Source organism: Saccoglossus kowalevskii, chromosome 21, assembly GCF_978046115.1.
Source record: "Saccoglossus kowalevskii chromosome 21, keSacKowa6.1, whole genome shotgun sequence".
Classification (NCBI taxonomy): domain Eukaryota; kingdom Metazoa; phylum Hemichordata; class Enteropneusta; family Harrimaniidae; genus Saccoglossus; species Saccoglossus kowalevskii.
In genome coordinates this window covers 2,240,871-2,264,956 of record NC_140661.1, presented here as the reverse complement: position 1 = coordinate 2,264,956, position 24,086 = coordinate 2,240,871, and the positions used below count along the sequence as shown (strand labels likewise).

General features: G+C 33.6%; 1 protein-coding gene across 9 annotated transcripts in view; it reads right to left on the bottom strand.

The window, feature by feature from the left end:
* LOC100374322 (CLIP-associating protein 1-B-like) overlaps positions 1–24,086 on the bottom strand; it is a 111,583-nt gene that overhangs the window by 45,179 nt on the left and 42,318 nt on the right. The window contains exon 1 of one of the 9 annotated variants that reach the window (XM_085495266.1): positions 11,257–11,600. The exons of the other annotated variants lie outside the window; for them this stretch is intronic. Within the exon in view, the coding sequence (XP_085351392.1) occupies positions 11,257–11,302 (46 nt within the window). The 5' untranslated portion in view covers positions 11,303–11,600. Of the gene's footprint in view, positions 1–11,256; positions 11,601–24,086 lie in introns of those variants that run through there. 9 annotated transcript variants of the gene reach the window in all.

Below are 24,086 nucleotides of genomic sequence, written 5' to 3'. Positions count from 1 at the left end.
AAAATATCACTTTTTACCAAAAATTACAAAAATATTCACCAAAATTAGAGAATTAAAGATATCATTACAAAATGAACAAATCTGAGAGAGGTCCACATGTAGTACCTATATATGTAATATCAAAGCAATTGGACTTGCGGTTTTCAACAAGAAGTCGAAAATATCACTTTTTACCAAAAATTACAAAAATATTCATCAAAATTAGAGAATTAAAGATATCATTATGAAATGAACAAATCTGAGAGAGGTCCACATGTAGTACCTATATATGTAATATCAAAGCAATTGGACTTGCGGTTTTCAACAAGCCAAAAATATCACTTTTTACCAAAAATTACAAAAATATTCACCAAAATTAGAGAATTAAAGATATCATTACAAAATGAACAAATCTGAGAGAGGTCCACATGTAGTACCTATATATGTAATATCAAAGCAATTGGACTTGCGGTTTTCAACAAGAAGTCGAAAATATCACTTTTTAACAAAAATTACAAAAATATTCACCAAAATTAGAGAATTGAAGATATCATTACAAAATGAACAAATCTGAGAGAGGTCGACATGTGGTACTTATATATGTAATATCAAAGCAATTGGACTTGCGGTTTTCAACAAGAAGTCGAAAATATCACTTTTTACCAAAAATGACAAAAATATTCACCAAAATTAGAGAATTAAAGATATCATTACAAAATGAACAAATCTGAGAGAGGTCCACATGTAGTACCTATATATGTAATATCAAAGCAATTGGACTTGCGGTTTTCAACAAGAAGTCGAAAATATCACTTTTTACCAAAAATTACAAAAATATTCACCAAAATTAGAGAATTGAAGATATCATTACAAAATGAACAAATCTGAGAGAGGTCGACATGTAGTACTTATATATGTAATATCAAAGCAATTGGACTTGCGGTTTTCAACAAGAAGTCGAAAATATCACTTTTTACCAAAAATGACAAAAATATTCACCAAAATTAGAGAATTAAAGATATCATTACAAAATGAACAAATCTGAGAGAGGTCCACATGTAGTACCTATATATGTAATATCAAAGCAATTGCACTTGCGGTTTTCAACAAGAAGTCGAAAATATCCCTTTTTACTAAAAATGACAAAAATATTCACCAAAATTAGAGAATTGAAGATATCATCACGAAATGAACAAATCTGAGAGAGGTCTACCTAAGGTACATATACACCAAGTATCAAAGCATTCAGGCTTGTAGTTTTCAAGAAGAAGTCGAAAAAGTAAAACATCGACACGGACGACGACGACGACGGAGACGGACGACGACGACGGACAATCACTCATATGATAAGCTCCGCTTGACAAAGTCGACAGCGGAGCTAAAAAGACGATAAAAACAAATTTAATTTACTTCAATAACAGACTCTTCCTTAAAATAAAAAATTCTATGCTTCTGTCAGAATGTGAATGGAGTCGAAATAGTCTCCACACGTTGATTTGGAATAACTGTTTGGGAAATTCCAAAGAGACTGAGACCATTATTTTTTATTTTGTTTTTTTAATCCATGGTCTGTGAAAGTGATAATACACATGAAGTGTAAATTGCTTTTTTCTCATCATCTATAAGGGATTCTTTTATCTATTAAAATCTTACCCAAAGATATTTCACTTACTAAATGATATCATCTCAAGATACAAAATATGCTGAAATGGGTAGTGATCTATTGAAATTATAACATGCATGTCTTACTACATGCACGATATTCAAAAACCAATAAATGAGAACGTTCTTTGCTCGATGTACTGCTGAATTATCAAGTGTTTGTTGGCTAATCAATGACAACGTGAACAGACTTCAGTATATTTCGGATGCCACTTAAAACCTATTTTATGAACTGAAAATACACGATACATGTATGCAAATCATTGCAAAAGTCATACATTTAGAAACATGTAGGATGTCTTGAGCACATATCCATGCAAATAATTGGAGTCGTTGTCAGCATTGAACACTGTATTGAGTCAAGTATACAAGCAAGTACATGCAGCTCATTAAGTAGTTTTAAACATGCTGACTTCAAGGATTATTGGAACTGATTCTTGTATTTTTTGTCAGAGTAAATTTATGGCTGTTAATATATTACCCAGTTTTTGTACTAAATGAGACCTGGAGCAGCTAAGCGGCTATGCTGAGGCTTACTGGGTTTCCCTCATAAAATAAGGCTTAATAAATAAATAAATAAATAAATAAATAATTAATAATAAATATTTAATTCACATAGAATTTATTTGCAAAATTAACAAAAAGATGAAAATGCCTTTGAATAATCACATTCAATTGCCTAGTTACAATAATTTATAGAGAAATGAGAAGTTATGGAAGCAGGACAAATGAGTCACAATTTTGATATTAAAATACAATTTTAGATAAAAAAAATGTGGATGTGTATGTTTTTTTGAAAGTAAAAAGTATTTGACAAGGATGAGAGATAAGATTAGTTCATCTGATCAGACAGCTGCCTCAGAGGGAATTAGAAATTTCAAACTGATTTAAATTTCATGAGTATTGCAGTCTGTCTATGTGTGTACATGTTAAAACCATGAAATCATAGCCTCTAGATTTGATGGCTTATTTTCAGGAATCTTGATTATTGAAATTCAAGCTGACTAGCAGTATAACTTATGTACGTCAAATCAGCTTCTGCTTTTTGATATTAGGACAGAATCATTAAAACACTGCTATGTTCGCTGCCATAGCAACGTTTTTATCTTACAAATCAACAATAGTTTTATCAAGATGAAACAGAAAACAAAAATATTCAAACTTGATGAATTTGCTCCAAAAATAATAAAACGTATGCACAATTTTGTCAATTTAAAGGAATTACTACTTGATGTCCAATCAGTGTAATGTTTTTAATATATCGCAATTGAACCCAATTGTTGACAAAATAGCAGTCTAGTGTTCTATGCAACACAAAGTAATGATATAGTAGTATTGTACTGGGTATTGGTTATCTCATGAATAAAGACAGCATAATCTTTGCCTGGATGTTCTCAAATCAACCATGACTTCTCTCCATTCATGAAAAGATGACAGATGACATGCAATGATTTGCGTATTGAAACATACATGTACCACAGTGTCTCTGAATAATTCCTTTAAACAGTAGTTTTTTTTTGTATTTTCTGATAAATTTTGATCAAAAAACTCTGAATAAACAGAAATGAAAATGTGCTATGATTTGGCGGGAAAAAGACTCTTAAAATGAAACAGTCCACAACATATTCTGAAGTTCTTACCCAAACTGGTACATTTGAGAATGTATTTGACGGAGTTATAAAATACTACAACTCCATCATTTGATACATTGTCACCGACTCAAATAAGCACCCCCCCAAAAAAAAATATAAACAGAAACAAAATGGCAAAAAGGACGAATGAAGTGTAAAAAAACAGATTAAAATTAAAAAAGTTCAATCTCATTTGCCTTCAGCCACTGCAATGACATCAATTACTTTACTGATAGCAATGATAACAGCATAAGAGGCCACCACACAGGTGTTTATATCAACTCCTACTTGGTTTAACTCTGTATTCTGCACGCATATTTATTAGCTGCAGCATACAATGCTTAGAATTTATCAGGTCTCTAAGGTCACAGGTGTTTATAAAAAAAAATATAGTAATCATATAGTGTGCCTTAATTTAAAATTAGAATTCAGTAAAACATGGATGTGGGAAAATATTGAGATAATGACTGTTAAATATTATGGGATGGTAGCAACAGGTAGGTCTTAATCAATATCAATGTAATTTTGCTCTAAAAAGGATGTTTTTTTTAAAACAAGTCATTGAAAATGACACAGTCCCCGTTAAGTTCTCTTTGTGCTCGTCATATTAAAGCGGAGGGGTTGTCGCGAGCGTGTCCTTGAAACTTGAGTTCCAAGTGGCGTATACAACAGATTGTTTATTTACATCAAAACACGTGTTTCGTGTCATAGTAATATGGCCAAAATAAAAACAGCCGTTATTCAGCCATCTTTGATCTGATTATGAAACACACTGATATGTATGATGTATGTGCCAAATACGAATGAAAATGGTACATAAATTGTGGAAAAGTCAGATGGCTGTCAATCGGCCATCCTTGACCAGATTTTGAAACAAATTGTCATGGATATGCATCCTAACATGTATAAAGTACATGTATGTGCCAAATTTGAATGAAAACTGACAAAGCATGTCCAAAATACAACATTTTCAAAAAACAAGATGGCTGCCAGTTGGCCATTTTGAATCGAATCACTAAACCACTGCATGTGCATATGTCCCACATAAGGTACTAGGCACATGCAAAGAATGAAAGGAATTGGTCCACAGGATTCTGAAATATGACGTTGGATAGACTGACGCACGGACAGACGGACACACGGACGGTCGGACGGACAGACTCAGGAACTCACGGACGGTCGGGACATGTATCCTAACATGTATGATCTATGTACTAAATTTGAATGAAAACTGACAAAGCATGTCCAAAATACGACATTTTCAAAAAACAAGATGGCTGCCAGTCGGCCATCTTTGATCCAATTGTGAAATAAATCATCATGGACATGTATCCTAACATGTATAATCTATGTACCAAGTTTGAATGAAAACTGACAAAGCATGTCCAAAATACAACATTTTCAAAAAACAAGATGGCTGCCAGTCGGCCATTTTGAATCGAATCGCTAAACCACTGCATGTGCATATGTCCCACATAAAGTACTAGGCACATGCAAAGAATGAACGGAATCGGTCCAAGGGACTCTGAGATATGACTCCGGATGGACGCACGGACACACAGACGCACGGACGGACGGAGACCGAATTATAAGTCCCCGTTTTCGGACTTCGTCCGAACGGGGACTAAAAAAAATCAGTTATCCTGTTATTTATAATTGACATAAAAATTAAAATTACAAATTTCATCCAAATTGTGGTAAAGAAATTCAAATGTGATACAAGTGTTAGTTTCACAGTTGCATTCAACTACATTGTGTGACTGGTGAATATTATGGATGGTACCAACAAGGAGGTCATTTTCAAACAAAAATCAGTAATTTATTATTCACAATTTACACAAAAATTTGTGTAATTTAAATTTGGGAATATAAATTTAACGTGATGCAAATGTTAGTTTCACAGTTGCATTCAACTAACAAGCAGCCTATCGGCTGAGATAGCTCCGCTGTTAGCAATGCACATTTCAATTAAAGAACTGAAGACATCATTAGAAAATGAACAATATGAATAGTATCAAAGCAATCGGACTTACAATTTTTAACAAGAAGTCGAAAATATCACTTTTTACCAAAAATTACAAAAATATTCACCAAAATAAATTAATTAGAGAATTGAAGATATCATCACAAAACGAACAAATCTGAGAGAGGTCCACATGTAGTACCTATATATGTAATATCAAAGCAATCGGACATACAGTTTTCAACAAGAAGTCGAAAATATCACTTTTTACCAAAAATGACAAAAATATTCACCAAAATTAGAGAATTGAAGATATCATCACAAAATGAACAAATCTGAAAGAGGTCCACATGTAGTACCTATATATGTAATATCAAAGCAATCGGACTAGCGGTTTTTAACAAGAAGTCAAAAATATCACTTTTTACCAAAAATGACAAAAATATTCACCAAAATTAGAGAATTGAAGATATCATCACGAAATAAACAAATCTGAGAGAGGTCCACATGTAGTACCTATATATGTAATATCAAAGCAATTGCACTTGCGGTTTTTAACAAGAAGTCGAAAATATCAGTTTTTACCAAAAATGACAAAAATATTCACCAAAATTAGAGAATTAAAGATATCATTACAAAATGAACAAATCTGAGAGAGGTCCACATGTAGTACCTATATATGTAGTATCAAAGCAATTGCACTTGCGGTTTTTAACAAGAAGTCGAAAATATCAGTTTTTACCAAAAATGACAAAAATATTCACCAAAATTAGAGAATTGAAGATATCATTACAAAATGAACAAATCTGAGAGAGGTCCACATGTAGTACCTATATATGTAATATCAAAGCAATTGCACTTGCGGTTTTCAACAAGAAGTCGAAAATATCACTTTTTACTAAAAATGACAAAAATATTCACCAAAATTAGAGAATTGAAGATATCATCACGAAATGAACAAATCTGAGAGAGGTCTACCCAAGGTACATATACACCAAGTATCAAAGCATTCAGGCTTGTAGTTTTCAAGAAGAAGTCGAAAAAGTAAAACATTGACACGGACGACGACGTACAATCACTCATATGATAAGCTCCGCTCGACAAAGTCGACAGCGGAGCTAAAAATATTGTCTTGGAAATCAGCAAGATATGAAATTTGTTGAGTTCATTTGTAAAAATTTATTAAGACTTACACTTAGATTTTCAGATATTATCAGGGACGGACATCCGGGCATTTTTACCACCCGGCAACCATCACAGTGAAAAAAAAAACTAAAATTCGCAAAAAACTGTACTTTTGGATATTTGTTAAAAAAAAAATGTAACTGTAAAGGTGACTGGAGGCACAAAGATGTTGTGGTTTCTGATTTTCTTTGTATTTACACTTTTTGTTTACCGGTATATAAAGTGAATTTAATTTTCCAAAATTACAATAGTAAGATGTTTTTTTAAGATCACTATACCAATATACGATTTTCTGTTGTGTCAATCATTCTTTAGTGAATGAGCAAAACTAGTTGTGTCCCAGCAAATCTGTATGCATCTGTAGTGCATTGGAAGGCACACTGGTCGAGTTTCGACATCATCTGAATGAAGAGTGAGAATCACAAGATACCAATATCATGGAATTCCTTCTGGTCTGCGTTGTCTAGAAGTGGTAATACCAGTAAGAATGACTTGATTACAGTAATAGGGAACCCTGGTGGCATGACTATTACCTACTTAACCCACTTAGAAAATTACAATGATCAAATCACAGCGAGTAGAGAGATGCCAACCTAATCAGAACACTGATTCTCTACTCCTATCTACGAAAAGCTGTCAAGTAGTTTTGTATTTAAGCTCAAGAAAACATGCATTAACAACAGAAAAAATCATTTTATAAAGATAGTAAGACACTAAACAACAGGGTGTTGCCAAGGAGACAAAATAGGTGGACTTGTGCAGTCATGTGGGAATATAAGAAACATGCTTCTTTAAACAATGTTCTCAATATACCACAAAACTAAAAAATGTTCTAATTTACAAATTGTGCACACCAGTGCAGTGTGTAAAATATAAAACTCGTTATCAAAGAAAGCTGCTTGTTTATCTAAATTGCTCTAAATTGAGTTATATAGTTGTGTAATTATGCAGTATTACATAGAGTAGGATTAGGAATTTTGCAATTACTTTTTCAAACAGTGAACAAGCAAAAAATGCACCTAATCTGGCCGAGTGATAAGGTTGGGAAAAAGTGTGAGGTTATTATGAGAATACCTTAAAGTATGAAGAGTGCATGGCTCTATATACAATGGTTCATACTCCTGCTGTCTTACGTAAGTTGTAGTATTTTTGTAATTAACTCACATTACCAACTTTTCTTCCAATACAACACCCATGTTTTATATTGGTTCATCCCTAGACAAGAATAATCATCTCTGTTGCATTGTTGTCTTCATTGGGGCTACAATGACCTCACAACTATTGTTGGCATTTAGTCAAAATTCCTGAACCAATCACCACAGGCATAGAACCAAAAGATAATATGAGAAGATCAAAGGGTCAACATGTCCCCAATATCTCCTAAAAGCTTCCTTTCAACAGTATAACAATGTCCTGAGTCATCAGAGTGGTAATCTTGATAGAGCAAACCTAGATATGTACCTCACACAATGTTCATAATACAAGGTTACAAGACTGTTCATGCCATGGTTAGTGTATTACAATCACATTGATAATCACACCTGGTAGATATCTATCTCACACAATGTTCATAATACAAGGTTACAAGACTGTTCATGCCATGGTTAGTGTATTACAATCACATTGATAATCACACCTGGTCTATGGTACAGTGGCTAGCATGTTCACCACATACATGTATGAGGGAGGTTCTATAACTAGGCAGTATAAACAGTTTGCCCTGCCTTCTAAATATATAATTAGGTTTGGGATTCAAATTCAATCGTCAATCAAAACCCCAGCTAGGGAAGTACTGTTAGATTATTCACATATTGTGTATTCAAACATATTTCAAACCAAAAACAAGGTATTATAATTACAGTGGGCCTAAAACAACCACTTAGTGTACATCTATTGAAATAGGAATCAGCAGGTCACTGTGTGTCATAAATACAACTAACTTTACTCATATCAAAGACATGACACTGAAAGAACAGACAGACAGACAGACAGACAGACAGACAGACAGACAGACAGACAGACAGACAGACAGACAGACAGACAGACAGACAGACAGACAGACAGACAGATCAAATAAATGGCACCACCAAATGCAGTCTGCAAATTCAGAATTCTACAAGTACATTTTACTCTGAGGCTTGGTTTCATATTTGTTTAAAAATTCTAAATATACCCTGTATTTAGTTACATTACCAGCAGCATATACAACACTGGTCATGTGACTGTAAAGGAACCAATAGGAACAAATTTGTGTCAAGAACATTAAGAACAACTTAACTATTTGACAGATATTCAATCAATAACACATGCATAGAGCATGTTATTACCAGGGGTTTAAGAGCCGGCTGCTGACCATAAGGCCTGCTATACGCCCAAATTGGCCATCTACTTTCTGGTCATCCCCCCTGACCGCCTACGCCGGTCACACTGCCGAAAGCCTTTTTATTTTTGTTTGGCCTGTTACAGGATGATGGCCTGCTATTAAATGCATTTGTGAAACCCCTGTACTACACTGTCAATTACTGGAATGAAAACTGATGAAATATCATGTGATATAACAAATTTTATGTTTATTATCTTATCCTGTATATCATGAGTAAAATATTTGAAACACCAATCAATGTCATTTTAATAGAGTAGACCCAGAGTCAGTGATAAGAGAGAAGAATGACCATATCGCTAATGGAGACAAGACGATAGAAAACTTCATTTTAATGAAGCGACATGCATCTAGGAGGGAAAATAAACTGAGCAGAAAAAAGAAATCAATGAATTCAATGAAATTTTTAAGGTCAAAAAAATAAAAGGTTTTGATTCTTGACTTGGGAAAATTGAAAAATGACACGATGATGTAATTTGGATTTTTTTTTGTATTAAGATTATAAAACACACAAGATAAACGTTCTAATATAGAGGAGATGAGCATGTACATGTACGCAAGTGACAACCCCTCTGCTTTGAATAATGCTTTCGATTACATACAATTATTTTGGATCGACAAAACTTCCTCTGAAACTGAAAAACAAACTCTTCTCAGTTTTTCCCTATGTGACATAAACTTAACAGCAAACAAAAATTGCAAAAAAAACCCTAATAAGCATGATGACCTTTTTTGGCCTGAAAAATGCTGAAACAATTGCCTCAAACCAGCATATACAATATGCACAGATCTCACAGACACCACCCACAACTGACACGTGTGCATCATGTAAACTAGATACCTATGTATTAGGTTTCTTACAGAAAATCAAACCAATATTTGTAATAATGAACTGAATAGGGGTAGCAGTAATTGGCAGTAAGCTGATGGTACAAATGACAATGGGTAACAATGTAACAGAGCAATTGAATATCTTCAAAGCATGTTTAATATTCATGTATAATTACAGAAATCGTTTTCAACATTTAAAATACAGGGGTATATGTAACCCCTTCAAAATCTTTGAGACCGTGGAACAAATTAAATTTAATACAGGTCACCCACCAATTTGTGCATTATTATTATAACATTAAAATGGAAAGTGAAAAAGAACAACTCTGGGTTCAAGGTAGGATTACTCATACATGCATCACTGGGGATGTTCAATCATCCACTTTATCATTATCAATGTATTTGAAAAAAAATTGGGAAATTCAAAAAATGAATTATTGTGTAACCTTGGAAATATATAAGTGGACTAGATTGCAATAGTCACTCTCTAAAAAATTGTTGAACATTACATGCATTATTTTCACTTATTTATTTTTCTATTTTTTTCTTAGTGTAAATAAATCAGCAAAAATAATCAATATGTAAAACTCCAAAATTCTATGTTCTCTAATTATAGTGCATCTCCAATAGCATTTAAATATTACCAATTTTGACCATGCAATTCATGTAAACTAATACAGTATGCTATTTTCATTCAAAATATTGTGAATTCATTTATTTTATCTTGAATTTTAGCTGAAAAGTACAGCTCATTTCATTTATTTCTTAAACCATCATAAAAAGCATTTTCACTAGATTATATTTTTACCCAAAATAAATTGTAAACAGTATTGTGCAGTAAAGCATTCAAAACAAAGGTAATTTTTCTGGTTTAAAAATTAATAAAACACAATTATTACAATTATTAATTAATTTATAACAAAAAGGAAATTGTGTTTTGGAATCATATTACTTTATAGATCTTGATCCAATTTAAATTCAACATGTATTTTACGATAAATATCATGGTTGTTCAAAAAAATAATATATAATTTAAATTAATAACATGCAATCTGCAAGATGACTGTTCTTTTTGTTATCTCAGGTAAAAATCTTAATAAATATTCATAAATGCTCACACCTGCAACTGAAAATATAACTCCCTCGTGTAAATAGCAATTGACTGGACTTAAGACGAGGAAATATTGCTTCATGTTTTACATTGACACATGAGATGAGAGTAGTCAGTCAGTGACTGTGGTGACTATGATGAAGACATCGTCACAAGGATATGTAGTATAATTCTTAAGGCATTTAGCGGCAAAGATTCGTACATACACGACTGATTCATGCCTTGTTATGGTGTGAATTGGATGGAAAATGCCGACGTACTACAAGTATTAAATATTCATTGCTTATAAATAGCATAGAGGTCAAAAATGAAGATTTACATACGTAAGATTAAACGCCCAGAATTAATGGATAAATAGGACATATACATTGAAAATAAAAGTGATGGACAATCTAGAGGATATGTACAAATGCAATGACAGTGTCAGTTTACACATACTGGAAGTCTCTCATTACAGCATGGTTGGGGAGTAAAAAAATTACAAATGATATTCATTTCAAGGTGGGATACTCACCACTGTATCTGAGGATGGGAATACGACTTCCACTCGGTCTACTCATGATGTCCGAGTGACAAATACCATGTCAGGCAGAATTTAAGATAGAGATACAAATTTACAACGTCTGTTCACTCAAATTCAGACTGTTGACGTACTGATTCAAGGATTAACACTAAATATTCGGCTAAGTAGCCAGCCACACACCCGTGCTGTAACCCACAGAGATGGACGACGACGTTTTCCTATTTACAGGTATCAAAATTCTTCCTACACATATGCAAATGAAGGCTCACAATCAGACAGTCCCTGTACCATTCATATGCAAATTAGGATGACAATAATTGGGACGAGACCGTTCCTAGACTGTGTATACAGAGAGATGAATCCTGAGTTGATAATGTTACACTATGTCTACATAATATAGAGACTACGTCATGTAAAAACCAGATGCATGGATTATACTCATTTTGATGCAGTGCCATCAGCGTTAACACTAGTACAATGTTTACTGTGACACACATGTAAAATATTTCACATTGTTTAGTAATCATTTCATGGTTTTTAACTTGTCAGGGATTTTATTCCAACAATACAGCCAGGCTACGGGGGAGGGTGGAGGCAACTTTACTCAAACCTATACTTCGCACAGAAAGAGGGACAACAATGAACAGCACAGCAAACTCCTCTTTTAGAAATGGAATCATCCAACAATCAGACAATGAGACTGACTATAATAGGCACATACCAATGTGCAAGGAAGATGGGGGAGGAGGGTGACATCTATGCATATACAATGTACCAACAAATACGTATCTAATTTCTAAATAATCAGGCAAAATCTAATTAAATTTAATTCTCTAATATGTCATAATATTAACAACCAACATCAGTCGTGATTTTTGAATGACAACTTTACAACAAATATTATTTTCCAAAAACTATTAGATAAAAAAATATTATAATTAAAAATATTAAATTATTAGGAACACTGTGTTCTATGAATGCATTGTTATATAATTAATGAATAGCTAATAATATCCAGACTAAAAATAGAATATTATGTAATAATAGAATAGGAACAGGAAAGTAGCATCAATAAAATTATTTTGTTCAAAACTTAATTAAAAAAAAACACATTAAAAAGCAATAAAATCACTGAAATACATAAACAGATGTAAGAGGTATGAAGTTTGTCTGTTGTCTCATTGTCACAATTTGGCTGAGTGCTGCGGTAGGATAAATAGCCAATTGGTTAAATTTCACCAGATTTGGTGTTGAATATTTAATAGGTTTGAAATCCATTGGTTTGTGAGGGCAACAATACATATTACGATTTACTTCACTGTGTTTTAAATCCAGGCATCCAGCTGTCAGTGAAATAAAAGTGATAGTAAACACAGCAAGTATATTTTAAGCCATTAATTATGTTTAATTTGTGCTGCAGCATTAGAGAAATCACTGATACAATTACAGTGACTGAGAGTTCAATATTGCGGTTACAAGAGGCCTGTGAAAGACCTATCACTGTAGTGAAATTGTACAGTCTTTAACACCTATGAAAGCAAAGGCTGAGAAATGATTGTGTGACATTTGTAGGTAACCACGGTGAGGGAAATAACTTGAACTTGAGTAATACCGTACTCGACCGCGTTAGCGCCCATGCCCGGGCAAGCGCCCATCCCCTATTGTTGCGCAATTTTTATATTTGGGGTCACATTCGGCAAAGCGCCCACCCCTTCAAAATGCAACTAATTTAAAACTTGGTCTTGCGTAACGAATCTTGGTAATCGTTTTTATATGATACAGCGTGGATATCGATCGCTGTAAACATGTTGTGAATGCGTAGAACACGGTCACCGTGCGTAACCTACGCTTCGACAATGACCTGTTAATACAAGTAAAATGCGGTAAATATTTCATGCTATATTCAGTTTACCTCTCAAAAAATGGCTAGTTACTAGTTTTTTGGAAAAACTATGTCGTTTATTCGCTGAAATCAATTCCAACAGATCGTACTTCGACATCGATAATTCACTTCCGCATTGCGTTACCGGAAAGTCTTCGGGAATTTCCGAAGAGTTGCGTCAGTACAACACAGCATTGTGATTGGTTAATAACCAACTTCACCCATTAGATCAAAGGACGCCGCTGCAGGTGAAATCTGCAAATGCATCATGGCGGAAAGTGATTTTCATCGAGAGTTTGCGTACGATCCAACACCTTCGTCAGTGGAGATAATATGACAATTTTTACTTCGACTGTGTTCCAACAGACTCAAATGTTTTTAATTTCGTAAATTCTGGTGGTACGTAATTAATATTGTGATCATTTCTGTTCCTTCATTGTGAAAATTAATGACGACTCAACTAATTTCGTAATTTGATTTCCCTCAAAGACTAAATCTGTCACTTGATGAATAAAATTTTTCATTTGCACTCTTTTTCGAGGGGGGTGCTCGGGTAAGTGCCCACCCCTAAAAAATCGTGATTTTCTGAGTTGAGGCCCCTGGGCGCTAACGCGGTCGAGTATGGTATATCCACCATGTTTCCAAGTCTGATGAGCATGCATCACATATTTTGTAGAATAGAATCACAACTCTGATACAAATCTTGGAAGAGATATTGTTGGCAACTTCAGAAACACAAAACCGTTAACTTCAATATAAATTTACACCGACTTGTGGCGACAAGACCTACATTGTGACGACCCTTACTTAGTCAAGTTTGTGTAGCTTAGGTTTAGTTAAGGGAGAAAGTATATTAATAATATTAATACAAGCAGCCTGTCGGCTGAGATAGCTCCGCTGTTAGCAATGCACATTACAATTAAAGAACTGAAGATATCATTAGAAAATGAACAATATGTATAGTATCAATGCAATGGGACTTGCTGTTTTCAACAAAAATATCATTTTTCACCACAAATGATTGTGGTTTTTAACAAGAATTCGAAAATGTCACTTTTCACCAAAAATTACAAAAATATTCATTAAAATTAGAGAATTGAAGACATCCTCATGAAATGAACAAAATTACAAAAATATTCACCAAAATAAGAGAATTAAAGATATCCTCACAAAATGAACAAATCTGAGAGATGTACACATGTAATACCTATATATGTAATATCAAAGCAATCAGACTTGCAGTTTTTAACAAGTCGAAAATATCACTTTTTACCAAAAATGATAAAAATATTCATCAAAATTAGAAAATTAAAGATATCATCACGAAATGAACAAATCTGAAAGAGGTCCACATGTAGTACCTATATATGTAATATCAAAGCAATCAGACTTGCGGTTTTTAACAAGAAGTCGAAAATACCACTTTTTACCAAAAATGACAAAAATATTCACCAAAATTAGAGAATTGAAGATATCATTACAAAATGAACAAATCTGAGAGAGGTCTACCCAAGGTACATATACATCAAGTATCAAAACATTCAGACTTGTAGTTTTCAAGAAGAAGTCGAAAAAGTAAAACATTGACACGAACGACGAACAATCACTCATATGATAAGCTCCGCTCGACAAAGTCAACAGCGGAGCTAATAATTGTACCATACCTTCCCCTCTTTACTAAACCTAAGCTTTGCAAACATTTCTATGTTAAGTCACGGGATATTCAACTTTTATTTTATTAAACTTAATTAAAATGCAATTCTATGTATGTGTGTATGTGTGCAGAGAATATGGGAATACATCCCTTCATTGTACCAATATTGTCTATTTTACTTTGTTTACAATTTTACCCTAGAATAAATACTGAAACTGACCTATTCACCTTATTTGGCAGGATAAATGGAATTTCTCTTACCTGGTAAATAAAGTGAAGTGAATTTGGGTCGTGACCTCAGTAAAGTGGATTTGTGTACTGCTAGGTTGTTAAATGTGTGTAGCAGAATGGAAGGAATGGGTGAGTGAATGAAGAGTTGACAAAATGTCTTGATAGTACCTCATTGCTAGGTACTTTAATTTGAATTACAACATTTTAAGATTTTCGTGACCTTGTGACCATCCTTCAAATATTGAAAACAAAAACTCAGTACCGGTAGTTCTAACAGCAGTGACAATTAATTTGATGACTAAAAGCCATAAAGCATTACAGGTTGCAATAAAATTAAACAAAAGTTTCCAGGCAACAAACACAAGAGGGCAGTATTGTCAATTTAATCACAAATTTGATCAATATGTAACAATTCAAAACCTGTAATAACTGAAGAATTCATTTTAAACAGTGAGATCATTAAGTACGTTGGCAACAGGCATTACAGCAGTGGAGGTCAACTGACCTTATCAACCTCATGGCCCATTGAACATACCTGTGTGAAACCGTATAACCATGTTTTTCAGTGGTACTTGGTATTTTAGTTCTGGTTTGACTAATCAACAGACCAAACATGTTTTACATCTCAACATGGACACAGACTGTTGATGTTGCACAGACACTCGGTGTAAACATGAAATGTGAGATGTTTGCAGGTGTGTTACGAATAGTAAACCAATGCAACTTTAATAAACACAAAAGTACAAAAAAAATTGTGCACAATTCAGTATTGCTTGTTTTTGATCAGCATTTTCATTATAGCATAATTTTAGTTCTAACAAAAAAAACGATCATAATTTTTGACCCACTAGTTGCAGAATTATGTTATCCTAGACCAACAAATTGGAGTATGTCTAATTTTGTCCTTAGCCAAAGGTTCAGCACTGCTTTAGTCTTTAATGAGAAACATCACTACCAGCATTACCTCATTATACAGTCTTGATTACGATGCTACACAGTAAATACAGTTATTATTTTTGTTGGTTAGCTCTGGAATTTGTGTAAAAATGAACTTGGTTTAATCATGAGCCAACATTAATCTAATGGATGTCATTAACCAGTCAAAATGTCAAGTGGTTCTGTCAAAAGTTTCCATCGTTTGGCGAATAATGCTGACTATAACAATTACATTGCCAAAGTGTCTTTATGATTACTCATAGTATGGACTTTGACACTGATTTCAGCCAGAAGAAAACAACTATTGTTCATTTATCCACTATTTATTTTTAGTGATTTAAATTCAATAGTGACTGCTGCTTTGTCATGTAGCATTGTGAATGAATTTGACAGCCATTTCACCTTTCTAGCAATAAACAAAGCAAGTTAAGGTCGAGATGCAGGTTCGTGGGCACTTGGGAGTGAAATTTTTTTTTTTTTGCTTTTTATCATCCCAACAGTCTTGGCTATAGTCTGTTGAAATTTTGTAGAATTGTGAATAGTGGAACATACTCAAAAAACGATTTTAAAATATAGATAACAGGTGAAAACATTATCTCTTTTGAATGCTTAGCAAGATTTAGCAAGGCTGTACATAAATAATAAAAAAAAAACATGGTGAAAAAAAGAAATGAAGAGATCTCCATATTATGCACTGTATTTAACTTTTTACGATAATACATTTAAATTTGATACTGTAACAGCCATTTTAATTATGAGCATTAGCAAACTTCTTACTGAGTGAATTGTTATGCAAATTAGCAATTATCTCAGCTTCTTTTTAGTGCACATTCCAGAACTTTAAAAAAAATTAGCTTCTAGACGCTTTGACCTTTTGTTTTGAAATTTTCACAAATGATTGAGAATGTGTTTATCTTCAAAACGCCGTCGGGGCATTGTTTTTAGTTGAATAGTGTTACAGCAATCGTACAGACAACTAGCCTGGGTGTTAATTTATGCATAAACTTGAAGTAGTGAAATTTGAGCTGCTGCCCTACAAAATTGACAACTGGTAGACAGTTTTCAAGACGGCGTTTTCTTCATAGTAAACAGATGTACCCATAAACCAATTTTGACAGGAAACAGAAGCATGGTTTAGAAGCTAATTTTTTAAAATCACTTTTGACCAAAAAAGCACATTTTTGTGCATATTTCAAACTACAGTGTCCATAAAAATAAAATACTAACAAAACTTTAAAATTCATACAATAAGCTTTCCGAAAATATATAGTTTTGTGGACAAGGGAGGTCATCTTGGTTTTCCTAATTAACTACCGTAATTAAAATACCTGTCAGGTAAACTGCATCTCTACCTTAATTATCAACCAGATTTTAGTAAACATAGACTTCTACTTGTAAGACACAATTGGTTTTTAAAATGAATTAGGTAAATCTGGTCTGAGTTTGTATATTATAGATTAGAGACTTGTTTGATATAAAATTATTAATCAGTACGATGAACAGCTGTTGTGTTGTCACATGACAACTGGATAAACTTAAGTAGCTCATGTTACTGTAATTAGTCATCTCTAATCCCACCATATTTTCTCTTAGTTAGACATCAGAAGACAAATGATTACAAACATAGTTTTGTTGGCAGTGATCATGAGGTATTTATGATTAAAATAGTTGGAACATAATAGAATAGTGTAAAAAGATAAATCAATAATGTTTCAGGATAATTTGTTTATAACAAAGTTTCTGTGCATTTCTCAAAGTGTTTCTGTAAGCAAGGAAGTACTGCCTGAATAAAACCATAGCAACATTTTATTTAAATGAATGTGCATGCATTGATGCGTTTTTGTGTGCGTGCATGTTACCAAACACCAAATGAATTATTTTCTTCAGTTTTTAGAAAGGTGTTGCTGCATATGTATCTTGTGTGGTCATATATTTGACCATTCTCTTCAAATTCATTAGAATTCTTGTCACCAAGTAAATAAAATTTATCAACAATAAAGACTTTCAATTTAGTTATTTAGTTCAAAGTGTTAACATAATCATGGTGAATCATGTTTTTATAGACAAAGTTTAAATTCTAGCAAACAATGTAATACAGGCTACTATATATGAACACAACGTTGTGACCTCTCTTGTAAAGACATCATCTGGGATTATCATACACCAATGACGGTTTATGGGGGAGGGGGGGGGGGGGTTCATATCACAACACATAGTACATAAAAAATGGAGGAGTTCAAAACTGAAAACAAATGATGAATAAATTTAATTTTTAAATCCAGTATGACAGTAGGAACATAGCTAACTATAGCATAGTTAGCAATTGTAACTAACTAAATTCCTGACTGTTTTTTTGTTTTCTAACATTTATTAGTCTTCAGTCATTTCCTAATAGTGTGGAAAAGTGATACAAAGTGAAAAACTAGAGAGGAAAGTAACAGAATAGTGATGAAAAGTTAAAAACTAGAGTGGAAAGTAACAGAATAGTGATGTAAAGTTAAAAACTAGAGTGGAAAGTAACAGAATAGTGATGTAAAGTGAAAAACTAGAGTGGAAAGTAACAGAATAGTGGTGTAAAGTGAAAAACTATAGTGGAAAGTAACAGAATAGTGATGTAAAGTTAAAAACTAGAGTGGAAAGTAGTGGAATAGTGGTGTAAAGTTAAAAACTAGAGTGGAAAGTAACAGAATAGTGGTGTAAAGTTAAAAACTAGAGTGGAAAGTAACAGAATAGTGGTGTAAAGTTAAAAACTAGAGTGGAAAGTAACAGAATAGTGAAGTAAAGTGAAAAACTAGAGTGGAAAGTAACAGAATAGTGAAGTAAAATGAAAAACTAGAGTGGAAAGTAACAGAATAGTGATGTAAAGTGAAAAACTAAAATGGAAAGTTGTGGAATAGTGGTGTAAAGTTAAAAACTAGAGTGGAAAGTAACAGAATAGTGGTGTAAAGTTAAAAACTAGAGTGGAAAGTAACAGAATAGTGGTGTAAAGTTAAAAACTAGAGTGGAAAGTCGTGGAATAGTGGTGTAAAGTTAAAAACTAGAGTGGAAAGTCGTGGAATAGTGGTGTAAAGTTAAAAACTAGAGTGGAAAGTAACAGAATAGTGGTGTAAAGTGAAAAACTAGAGTGGAAAGTAACAGAATAGTGAAGTAAAGTGAAAAACTAGAGTGGAAAGTAACAGAATAGTGATGTAAAGTGAAAAACTAAAATGGAAAGTTGTGGAATAGTGGTGTAAAGTTAAAAACTAGAGTGGAAAGTAACAGAATAGTGGTGTAAAGTTAAAAACTAGAGTGGAAAGTAACAGAATAGTGATGTAAAGTGAAAAACTAGAGTGGAAAGTAACAGAATAGTGGTGTAAAGTTAAAAACTAGAGTGGAAAGTAACAGAATAGTGGTGTGAAATGAAAAACTAGTCTAAGAGTGGAAAGTGGTGGAATAGTGGTGTAAAGTTAAAAACTAGAGTGGAAAGTAACAGAATAGTGGTGTAAAGTTAAAAACTAGAGTGGAAAGTAACAGAATAGTGGTGTAAAGTTAAAAACTAGAGTGGAAAGTCGTGGAATAGTGGTGTAAAGTTAAAAACTAGAGTGGAAAGTCGTGGAATAGTGGTGTAAAGTTAAAAACTAGAGTGGAAAGTAACAGAATAGTGGTGTAAAGTGAAAAACTAGAGTGGAAAGTAACAGAATAGTGAAGTAAAGTGAAAAACTAGAGTGGAAAGTAACAGAATAGTGATGTAAAGTGAAAAACTAAAATGGAAAGTTGTGGAATAGTGGTGTAAAGTTAAAAACTAGAGTGGAAAGTAACAGAATAGTGGTGTAAAGTTAAAAACTAGAGTGGAAAGTAACAGAATAGTGATGTAAAGTGAAAAACTAGAGTGGAAAGTAACAGAATAGTGGTGTAAAGTTAAAAACTAGAGTGGAAAGTAACAGAATAGTGGTGTGAAATGAAAAACTAGTCTAAGAGTGGAAAGTGGTGGAATAGTGGTGTAAAGTTAAAAACTAGAGTGGAAAGTAACAGAATAGTGGTGTAAAGTGGAAAACTAAAGTGGAAAGTATTGGAATAGTGGTGCAAAGTGAAAAACTAAAGTGGAAAGTATTGGAATAGTGGTGCAAAGTAGAAAATAGAAGTTGCGTTCACGCACAGCTCCTTAGCACGGGCTAAGAGGTCAAATTCCTTAGCCCGTGCTAAGAAAACGTGCGTGAACGCTTAGCACGGGCTAAGGAATGCTAAGTACGGGTTAAATCTGATCCGAATTTAAGACGCGGTCTAGACCTTAGCACGGGCTAACGAAGTATGCACGAACCCTTAGACCAGGGCTAAGCGCCCTCTGCGGCGACCTTTGGGTGTGAAAATTGTCCCATGTTCGTATAACGACACTATTCCACCAGTCATTACTCCGCGCTCGCTTCCACACTGATCGGGTCACTGTAGTAGTAGAGCGTACAGCAGCTCCAATCGTAGACAAAAGAAATTTGGTTCGCTGTCTGCGACATGCATTAATAAAACTCTGTATTCTGTTACGCCCATTGTATACTGTTTCTGTGCATCCAAATAAGTTGGGTCCGTCTTCTCTCGCATTCCTGTGCACGTCGCTTCAAAATTAGAACGAAACATGCCAGCAGCAGAAATAGAACCTCACGCATGTCATCCATTTTTCGTTCGTAAATAGCGGCTTACCAAAGGTCACCGACTAATGGCACCCCTTAGCCCGTGCTAACGACTGGCCCTCCCTGTGCATGGACGCAATTGGGTCTAGCCAAAATGCAAATATGCTAGATAAGCCTAAATCAGCTTAAATCTTAGCCTGTACTTCGTGTAACGTGAACACAACTAGAAACAGAAATAACAGAATAAACAGCAGGTAAAAATAGACACCCTGGGTATGGTTTAGTTTGAAAAAGGAGGAAGTGATTGCTTGCAAAAATAAATTTAAAAATTGAACGGAAATGTATTTGGTGGTGTCTTGTGACCTTGGCATGAGTTCATCTAATTGGGAATCTTGAAAATTCCTATTCATTGTCAGGGTTCTAAAACTAACTGACAACGAGTCTGATAGAGGGCAGAAGAATTCCTGGGAAGACTTTTGACTTGATAGTGTTTCGTAAAGCATGGAGGCTGTATTATCTAGTAGTGAATGCAGAGAAGACTCACAGGAAGAACACCACAAAACCACCTGTTATGAACTGTATGAACTTATTCATAAATGTTAGTAACATCTTTGAAATCACAAGTCAACATTTATCGTAATTCACAAATACATTGGCATAGTTACATGTACTTTAAAGAGAATTGCGTTCATTTCCTCCAAGATTTGAAAATAAATTATTGTCAGTAATAATAACGACATTGAAAGTGTATAGTACATTGGAGCAATGCGAAATTATGTCGATTTAGTACAAAATAATGAAGAAATTACAGAAAATACATAAAAATATGCAACATGTTTGACTAAATTGTGGGCAGGTAGATTACAGTTGAAATCTTAATCAGGGCAATACACAAGTGTGCATGTGCATTGACATCCATTTTTACTAAATCCCAGTTGAGTCGATGAGTATATACAAGACAGAATTTCATATGTTGAAAAAATCTATCAACAAACAAAGCTGCTCTCTGATTGGTCTGTTTGCCAGGGTTGGGTAGCCAATCAGGCCCATCTTGCATCAACTTTGAAATTGTGCTGTGATTTGTTTAGTGTATTATGGTTGCAATACAGAAAGATGATATAGTGTACTTTATGTTAGCGCACAAAGCTGGAATTATTGGTGTATATAATTGCTACGAAGTACCCTAATGATACAGCCATTACAAAATGAGACTTGTATTCCAGAATAACAGAATGTGTTGCCAGGAAATCATCTATCAGAATAGCATGCATCACTATGGAAACTGTTGCCAGGATAAATTTCCCAGTGTTTGAAATTCAAAGCATCCCACAATAGACATAATGTCAACAACATTTTTCTTACATTAAAACGTATTCTTCCAGATATAAATATTATAATTATTAATCCACCAAGCTATGGAGTCACTAGATTTCCTAATTCTATTAGAACTCTGGGGTCAGGTATCCACTAATGTAATATGTGGTTATAACTAGAATACCACAAAGTATGCATAAAGGCGGTATAGCAATCATATTGACAGAAACTCAATGGAGGTTGAAGCATTCCTCAACTGCCACAGTGCGTAGTTTACAGTACTCTTATGATAACAATGTTATTATACATTATTTACTGAGAAAACATCCCGAATTGACAATGAAAAAGTTTTGTGTTACACCAATGTTTGCTTTCAGTGGCAAGATTCTATTTCCCTCACAAGCTTATAATGCATCTGATGTAAACAAAAAGTAATCATATGTGACGTAAAAAGTGATGCACATTTTCCAAATAAGGAAGACATGTAACCATAAGACTCTCAAATATGTGTTTTATGTGCAATAAATTTTATTTTCAGGGGATATCATGCTGGTATTATCTCAAAGTGTTATTTATACCAAAATAACAAAGTTTTACATGTTTTGAGTTCTTAATGAGAACCAATTCGTTTGGACTAAAATATTCACAGCAAGTAGTTACTAATGTGATTCAGTTACAGTATAAGCACTAAGATGATGTTTATGAATTGATTTTAAAAGCTACGGAAACCTTTCTACAATTTTTAAATGTTAGGTACTCGACTCATAAGCTCCCATCTCAAAATCTGATAAGTTACACATTCAAGTGTTCTCACAGGACAACCAGCAAATACATGTTACTGGGTATGAATCAATTTCCAGGGTAGGTCAACTTGCTGGTAATCTAATAAATATACAATGTTTACCAACTCCAGTTAGTTGTTGACGAAGTGAAAAGTAACTGTAGGAGAAAGAATAGGTGAGCCATATAGTGAGTGTTGAATGCATCTCACATTACATGTTACTCAGATTACTTGTCACCTTAAAATGCAACAGAAGTCTTAAATAACTTGCATTCATCTCATTGCAAACATATAAAATTTAAATCGTAAAAAAAAAATGAATGCAGCAATTTAATATGTTTAAGAAAGGAAATATTTTATAGGTTTCACACTACCATTAGAAGGTCACTAACAAAGGCACCCACAAACATTTTCTTAGGTCACCGAATTAACTGAGGTCATGGTGGTAATCACCTCGATTTCCCACCTGAATGCCTTTATAACGTTTATTACTTTCTTCACAATTTTAATCAGTCAGCATTTTTATGAATTTTGCTTTCAAAACTGAATGCCCTTGGAAAACCAAAAGAAGTTCTAAATCTGTATTTTCTGTTTTAATTTATGCAAAATAACTGTTGGTAGAGTATAGTATGCTTGTGAGTACAAGTGTCAAATCACTGGTTTTCAAGTTACATTATCTAACTATAGTCTAGTATAAAACCATGCAGACTCAGTTAATTCTTGCATTAAAAGTTGAATACTTAAAGTCACTTATCACAAAAGAAACTAGAATTTTTTTATTGTAGCAAATTAAAACAATTTGGTCCACAATTTAGAAAATACATAGAGATGTGCAAATTCTTGCGTCACACAACTGTGGCATAAAAAAATAACAACAGTCAAAGGATTAATTGACTTAGTGATTACAGCAAAGATGACATCCAGTCATAGGAAAATATCTCCAAACACAGTGACATACACTGTAGTACACAACAAATGTCTCAAATATAAACAAAGAATTTGTTATCGTAAAACATTTTAAACCGGCTTTCAACCGTAATCAACAGACAACAAAAATTGTTAATGGAGCTACAAGATAATGGATAAATTATGATGTAACAAAACAAGAGATAATACTTTTATTATCACAGAGAGTATACATCAACTATAATATCCATTGACCAATAGAATTACGTTTGTGACGGCAAAACTAGTTGCCATAGCAATCCTAATTTTTCAATCAAAACTACAAGCATTGAGTTTTAAACAGTCACCTCATCGACCCATGACCAAATGTAGAATTTTATGGAAAAAATGCAGCAGTGCTCTCTCCAGAGCAAACCACTCCCAGTAGGGGTTAATCTGCATAACAATGTATTCTCAACCCAGTAAGGGTTAATCTGCATAACAATGTATTCTCAACCCAGTAGGGGTTAATATGCA